Raw genomic sequence first — 8171 nt, forward strand, 5'->3', positions numbered from 1 at the left:
GCAAAAAGAAAAAAGCTGGAAGTGGCGCTGTGGCTCAAGTGGTAGAGCACTAGCCTTGAGCTGAAGAGCTTAGGGACAGTGCTCAAGCCCAGAGTACAGGCCCCATGACCAGACCCAAAAAAAAAAAAAAAAGAAATGAATGCAAAACAGAGTGCCGTAGCACACACCTACAAAACCAGCACTTGGGAAGATAGGAGGAACAGAAGTTTGAGGTCAGTGTGGCCTTATCTTAGTGAGATTTCATCTCAAAACTAAATTTTTTTAAAAAGGATGGGATTATATCTTACTGGTAGATCACCTGCCTAGCACAATGATGCAGTAGGTTCAATCCCACTACCACAAAATAATAATATAAAAAATATATAGAGGGGCTGGGAAGGTGGCTCAGCAGTAGAGTGCTTGCCTTGCATGCACGAGGCCCTGGGTTCGATTCCTCAGCACCACATAAGCAGAAAAAAGCCAGAAGAGACACCGTGGCTCAAGTGGTAGAGCACTAGTCTTGAGCTGAAGAGCTGAGGGACAGCGTCCAGGCCCAGAGTTCAGGCCCCATGAGAGAGGTCTAAAAATCATTTTCAGAGGAAACCAGGAGTCAATAAAGATAAGCAGAGAATGAGCTGAGGAAAAGTGCCCATATCACCTTTAGGAAAAAGGGGAATTTTTTCTTCTTCTTCCATGATTAAAAAAAAGGAAGGGCTATTCTTGAGATTGATAGGTATGATGGACCTTGATTAAATTTATAGTTAGGTGTTTTCTCAATTCTCTGTTCATAAAAATATAATTATTCATTTAACCTAGTTATTCCTTTTTTTCAGTTTTGTTTGCTTGTTTTTTATTTTGTTTTGTGCTGGAAGTGGGGGATGAACTCAGGGCCTGGCCACTGACCTTTAGCTTTTTCAATCAAATCTGTTGTTCTATCACTTGAGCCACAGTTCTACTTCTGGGGTGTGTGTGTGTGTGTGTGTAACAGTTCTACTTCTGGGGTGTGTGTGTGTGTGTGTGTGTAACAGTTCTACTTCTGGGGTGTGTGTGTGTGTGTGTGTGTGTGTTTAATTGGAGATAAGAATCTTAAGGACTTTCTTATCTCAGCTAGCTTCAAACCACGATGCTGAGATCAGCTTCCTGAGCTTCCTGAGTAGCTAGGATTACAGGTGTGCACCAACACCTGCGTTGTTTTGGGGTTTTGAGACCAGTATCTTAATATGTAGCTTAGGCTGGCTTGAAACTCTGCCTACACCTGTGCTACCACATCCAGTTTAATTACTCTTTGTTTACCAAAAGGTTATTACTATTTAGGCAGCAAATCTAAGTCAACAGGCATGTAGCATTGCATTTCCAGAACTTAATAAAAACATATGTAATATTGCAAAAACACAACTTTATTTTTCAGGAAATGAAAGCATCTCAATAAAACTACAAAATAACTAATCACACCTCATTTATCTCTACCCAGACATTTAAAACTCTTAAAGTAATATTCTTACCTGAAGCATAAAAGTCAGGATCAAAGTATGTCATAAATAGAAAATTGAATACAACCAGCAGAAAGCCAGAAAACGTTATTAGATTCGGAGCCAGCCAAGTAGGGAATACCTGGACAATAAACACCAGGACATACAAATTAGTCAAAAGAAGCTATCACTTTGGAAGACTATATGCAGTAATTACATGTATTAAATGTGAATTCCAATCTCCAATAGACAGAAATGAGCAGTTCTTTCTTCTTTCTACCCTCTATATTTTAAATAATTGTATAATCTACAAATCTTAATAATCTTTTTTTTCTTTTTTTGGGGGTCCGGTCGTGGGGCGTGAACTCTGGGCTTGGGCGCTGTCCCTCAGCTCTTCAGCTCGAGGCTAGTGCTCTACCACTTGAGCCACAGCACCACTTCCAGCTTTTTTTTTCTTTTTGCTTATGTGGTGCTGAGTTGTCGAACCCAGGGCCTCAGGCATGCAAGGCAAGTGCTCTACCACTGAGCCATCTTCCCAGCCCCTTAATAATCTTAACAGGAAAGTATTTAGAAAGTCTTAAAAATGATAACTTGGCTGGGAAGGTGGCTCAGTGGTAGAGTGCTTGTCCTGCATGCATGAGGCCCTGGGTTCGATTCCTCAGCACCACATAAGAAGAAAAGCTGAAAAGTGGCACTGTGGCTCAAAGTGGGAGAGCGCTAGCCTCGAGCTGAAGAGCTGGGGGACAGTGCCCAGGCCCATAGTTCAGGCCCCACAACCGACGGGAAAAAAAAAAAAAAAGATAAGTTGAAGTGTCTAAATTTATAGATTGCAAAAAGAGAAACCAAAAAGGTAGCTGGGTGCTGGTGGCTCATGCCTGTAATCCTAAGTACTCAGGAGGCTGAAATCTGAGGTTCGCAGTTCATAGCCAGCCCAGGCAAGAAAGGCAGTGAGACTCTTATATCCAATTAACCACCAGAGAACCAGAAGTGGTGGTGTGGCTCAAAGTGGTAGTGCACTAACTTTAAGCAAAAAGAGCTCAGGGGACAGTGCCCAGGCCCCCAGTACAAGCCCACAACCAACAATAACAACAACAACAAAACCCAAAATAGCATATGGTGACTAAGGGAAGGGAGAAAAGGGAGGCATCTCTGGATACCTTATTAAGCTAAGAGTTGAAGCCTACCACTCCACTAAATAGGTTAAAGTACTTCAGACCTACTAAAACAAAACACACGCGACTTGACTGGGGCTGTGGATGTGGAGAGACCATGCCTAGGAAGTATGACACCCTGAGCCAAACCTCAGTTCCACCATTTAAGGAAAAAAAATAAAAATAAATAAGCATATCTATTAATTATCTTACCTTTACAATAGTATTCCAAAATGGATGCATGACATACAAAGAGAGTGGGTTGGTATCCACAGCACTGTACTGTTAAGAAAGTAAAACATTCTGAGTTAATGTCAGCATATTAGCAAATATAATTTCTCAAATGAAAATAATAGTACAAAAATAACCTGGAGGCTGAATGCCAATGGCTCACACCTATAATCCTAGCAACTCAGGAGACTAAGAGCTGAGGACAGCAATTCAAAGCCAGCCCAGGTAACAAAGTGCAAGAGAGTTTTACCTCTAATTAATAACCAAAAAGCCAGAAGTGGAGCTATAGCTGAAGTGGTAGAGTGCTAGCCTTGAGCCCTCCCCCTCACCCCAAAAAAAAGGCTCAGGCTCTGAATTCAAGCCCCAGGAGGGGCAGAAGAAAAAAGAAAAAAAGTAAAAAGAAAAGAAAAGAAAACTGGAGAATATATCTATTTGTAGGATATCCTCATCTGAAACAAGACTACAATAGCAAACACTGTTAGACACAGTTATTATTTTTATAGCAAAGGGCAAGGTCACAGGAAGGCAAAAAGTCACTCTGAAATCATGGAGTTAATCAAACAATGGTCATTTCATTCACACATACCCAACCAGAATCCAAATAACCAAGAGAATCATTGACTCATCCTTCCCTCAAAACCAACTTTTATAATATTTCAGTGTCTTAGTAAATAAACTTATATTGATAGCTGGGGATAAAAATAAGTAGGAGAGTATTACTTAGGGTGTACAAGGCCCTGGGTAAACCCCCAGCACCTCAAAAGAAGGAATTTAATAATCATTTTCATATTTTCAGTTATTATACAGAACCAGTAAAATGCACACTATACATAATCACACACTGACCACACGCCTTCTTCACTCCTTTCATCACGCTTCAACTTACACCAGTCCCATTGTTCTCCCCCTTGACACCATTACAGATACACTACTATCTGGACAATTGTGGGCAGCCTCTCTGTCCTAGCTTACTTGTCTGTGACATGAGTGAGAGCCCTGCCTTAAAGGACTGGCACAGGATTAGATTAAGTAATAAGTGAAACTATCTACAACAGTACCAGACACACAGTACCTGCAATGTAAGAATTATATAATGTGCTTTGGGCACCAAAGGAATGACATATCATCTTATTGCAGGAAATGGAGTGCATACATGAACAGTGGAAGACAAAACAGGTTAATTGTGTGGCAATGGAGTTTGTACCCCAATTACCAAGCTATTCATGCAAGAAAGAGTTCAAAGAAAATTTATATATAATATGTAATACACACACACACACACGTACCTGGAATATGGGAAGCACTCCCACTAGATATGGAGAAGAATAAAACTTTCCTATATGACAATTCTTACCCTGGAGGAGTTCACATTATTTTATCTGGGTCATTACCTAATTTAGCTATCTAACATTTAAATGACACTAGACTAGTAAAAGTTTTAGTTACATTTTATGTTGATGTCTACTATATGTGTAAAATAAGTAACAAGTATTTTAAATTATAATTAAAAATCAACCTTCTGTAACCCCTCTGTATGGTATTTTCACAAAAAAAAAAGTTATGTTAGGTGAAATGAACTCCCCCCCCAGTAAAAGATCAACCTTCTTCCTAAATGTTTTATGAGTATGTAGGAAATGCTTCCAGTGTTCCAAGACTTAAAAAGTGCTCTACAGTTCATAAGTGTCACCACACTGGAAGCTCTGAAGAATGAAGGAGTCTAAATAATCACCCAAATTTAAGTCCACAGACCATGGGTCCTGGGACCTACAAGAACCTCTTCATCTGCCAACAACAATTGTGGGAGGGTCCTGCCTCCTCCACTTCACAAAAATCTGCATGCAGAACCATGTGATCAAGACAAGAGTCAAGACAAACTGGAAAACTTCCTATTTCAAGTTTATCATGTATTGCAAAGCACAAAAGCTGTAAAAGGTTCAAATCAGAATATAAAGGTTTAAGGTATCACATACATACCTAATACAGGACACAAAATACAATGTTCTTAATTCAAATGTTCACTGAATAAGTCTCATTCAGCAGCTTTTCATCATTTTAATTCATATCTAAAACAAAATCCTTTAAGGGATGGTAGTTCCGGGAGACAAAGCTCTTTTCAAACTCTGATGCTTTAGCCATAAATCTCTCCTTTGGGGAGACCAGAATAAATAAGAACATGTAGAACTAAATACAGGGTCAGTTTATCCTCCAGGGCTTCGGTTATTAGACATTGGGTAATAGCTGATGAGCTCAAGTATGAAAAGAAAGATTAATATGGGATTACAAGGAACAAACAATAAGCATAAAAAATACTCAGTGTTCTAGCCTTACACACCTGAGAAAAGTCTCAGGGTCACGTATCACCTAATACAAAGAAACTGAGAACAGTCTTGTGGGTCAACAAGAAGAAAAATACCCAAATACAAACTTTTAAAGATGCTAAACTAGATGTAGGATATTTATTAATGCTTGTCAAACACACTTTTATTTTACATTGGAATGATTTTTTTGGGGGGTGGGGGGGAGGCACAAACCAAAACACTGAATCTGGTAACTAATCCATTTACACTCAGCTTGACTTTCTTGGTTTCTCCAATCTATAAGATCCTGGGAAAATGCTGGAGAACCACAGACTTAGAGACAATCACTGCAAAGCAAAGATAATCCCAAACCATAAGAGTGCTCAGAGGATGTCTAACCTTATACTCAATTGTATATCTGACCCACATCTAGAATAGTAAGAGTCATTTGTTCTCTATAAATGCTTTTGATTCTCAAATTAAAACCATTCCTTCCAGAAGCAGCCCAATTCAATGTTAAAACCATCTTTCTTTCCTTTCCTTTTCTTTTCCTTCCCCTCCCTCCCTCTCTCTCTGTCTCTCTTTGTCTGTCTGTCTCTTTTCTTTCATGGTCAAGGGGCTTGAACTCAGGGCTTGGGCACTGGGTCTGAACAAGTTTGCTCAAGGCTAGCACTTTACCACTTAAGAGCTACAATTTCGGGGAGGGGGGTTGTTTTTGTTTTTGGTCAGTCATGGGTCTTGAACTTTGGGCCTTGGCACTGTTCCTGAGCTCTTCAGCTCAAGGCAAATGCTCTACCAGTTGAGCCACAGGGCCATTTTTGGTTTTCTGGTGGTTAGTTGGAGATAAGAGTCTTGTGCATTTCCTTGCTTTGGCTGGCTTTGAACTGACTGTGATCCTTAGATCTCAGCCTCCTGAGTAGCTAGATTACAGGCGTGAGCCACCAACAGCCAGCTGAGTCACAGCTTTTCTTCTGATTTTCTGGTGGTTAATTGGAGATAAGTGTATCGTGAACTTTCCTGCCGGGGCTGGCTTTAAACTGTAATCCTCAGGTCTCAGCCTCCTGAGTAGATAGGATTACAGGTGTGAGCCACTCACACCTGGTTTAAAACCATTTTTCTATGCACTAACAAATCCTCCCAACCCTGTACATTTTATCCTGAATTTTCTTTTTTTTCCTCAAAGTTAAGCAGAAAAGGGTCTCATTTTTTCTTCTAAATAACAGCCCTCCAAATAACCAGATCCTGTTCTCCCTGTCTGTCACACCTACATCTTTCCTTTATTTGTCCCCACGTCCCCTTTTGCTGCTCCTCTTTTGCCACAGACTCAGTCTCTTGTCATGTAGGTCTACTTCAGTAGACCCGCTGTTGGCCAGCTTATTCTGCAAAGAGTCTAATAGTAAACATTTAAGCTGTTGGAAGCCAAAAAAAAAAACTCAACAAATACGCAACACTGCCACTGAAACAGGGAAGCAGTCACAGATCTTCTTCCAATGAACCTTTATTCAAAGTTGGGGGCTTTAGTTTGACAACTGTTGTTACAGACAATGTAATTTGTTGTTAATCCCGTCCAGAAACTGAATCAAGGCAAAAAGAATGTTTCAAGTGTTTCATGAAAAGAACCCACATGACTGTAGCCTCAACAACAAATGCTGCTCAAGAAACTACTGATTTCCTATGGCAAGAAGACCACACTGCAGGCTTACAGCACCATTACTGCCACTGGACACCTCCGCTCTGGCCTTTGCTCTACAGATGGTGAAGCCATCCTTCTCCACTTCCCTTGGATCCCGACTCAATTATTCAAGGAAATAGATATGTCCTCATAATTCTCAGCTTGTAAATCTCAGCACTTTCATAAGGCCTTCCCCCACGTCTCCATAAAAATGCTCCTCAGCTGGAACTTCTACACTTTTCCCTCAAGATTGCTATTATGATATTTAATCTTTTTTTTTTTTTTGTCGGTCATGGGGCTTGAACTCTGGGCCTGGGCGCTGTCCCTCAGCTCTTCAGCTCAAGGCGAGCGCTCTACCACTTGAGCTACAGCTCCACTTCCGGTTTTCTGGTGGTTTATTGGAGATAGGAGTCGCATGGTCTCTCCTGCCCGGGCTGGCTTTGAACCTTGATCCTCAGATCTCAGCCTCCTGAGTAGCTAGGATTACAGGCGTGAGCCACCAGCGCCCAGCTAATCATTTTGATCTGGATATAGAATTCTCTGATGGAAATTATACATATCTTACAAAGCAAAGATTTTTATAAAGTACAGTGCAATCCAGAATTACCTTAAATATCATGTTGCCAAATATCAGAAATTTTTAAATGTCCCCCCTTTTTGCCTTAAACTTAAGTCCACATCAACAAATAAAACAGAAAGCTGGGTGCTGATGGCTCACACCTGTGATCCTAGCTACTGGGGAGGCTGAGCTCTGAGGATTGTAGTAAGAGAGAAATAGAGAGGAGAGAAGAGAAAGGGGAAAAGAGAGAAATAGAGAAAAAGGGGAAAAAGAAAAAGAGCAGAATTCATTCTTCTTTCACTCATCAAGTTGTCAAGTACATGTGACTGAATGCTTATGATTCTGCCAGACTGTGCTGACTCACTGCAAAGAGAGTGGCGAAAACCAAGGTGTGTCTTGAGTTCAAGTCTATAGTCTAGTGTGAGGTAGACAGATATTAATAATCACAAGCTGAGGTGTTTTTGTTGTTGTTGTTTTGGCTGGTCCTGGGGGCTTGAACTCAGGGCCTGGGCACCATCCCTGAACCTCTTTATGCTCAAGGCTAGCACTCTACTACTTGAGCCACAGCACCACTTCTGGCTTTTTTTTAGATAGTTTATTAGAGATACGAGTCTCATAGACTTTCTTGTGTAGTCTGGCTTCAAACTGTAATCCTGAGAGCTCAGCCTCCTGAGTAGCTAGGGTTACAGGCATGAGCCACCAATGCTCAGCCTGAGATTTTTTTTGTTGGGTCCAGTCGTGGGGCCTGAACTCTGGGCCTGGGCGCTGTCCCTCAGCTCTTCAGCTCAAGGCTAGCGCTCTACCACTTGAGCC

At 41.0% G+C, this 8171-nt stretch overlaps 1 protein-coding gene across 1 annotated transcript in view; it reads right to left on the reverse strand.

Moving 5' to 3' along the window:
• Ept1 (ethanolaminephosphotransferase 1) overlaps window positions 1-8171 on the reverse strand; it is a 48334-nt gene that overhangs the window by 23663 nt on the left and 16500 nt on the right. The window contains exons 2-3 of the mRNA XM_013013589.1: window positions 2813-2881; window positions 1482-1590 (exon numbers count right to left, since the gene is read on the reverse strand). Coding sequence (XP_012869043.1) covers window positions 1482-1590; window positions 2813-2881 — 178 coding nt within the window. The remainder of the gene's footprint in view (window positions 1-1481; window positions 1591-2812; window positions 2882-8171) is intronic.

This window comes from Dipodomys ordii, unplaced genomic scaffold (genome assembly GCF_000151885.1).
Source record: "Dipodomys ordii isolate 6190 unplaced genomic scaffold, Dord_2.0 Scaffold20, whole genome shotgun sequence".
NCBI lineage: Eukaryota > Metazoa > Chordata > Mammalia > Rodentia > Heteromyidae > Dipodomys > Dipodomys ordii.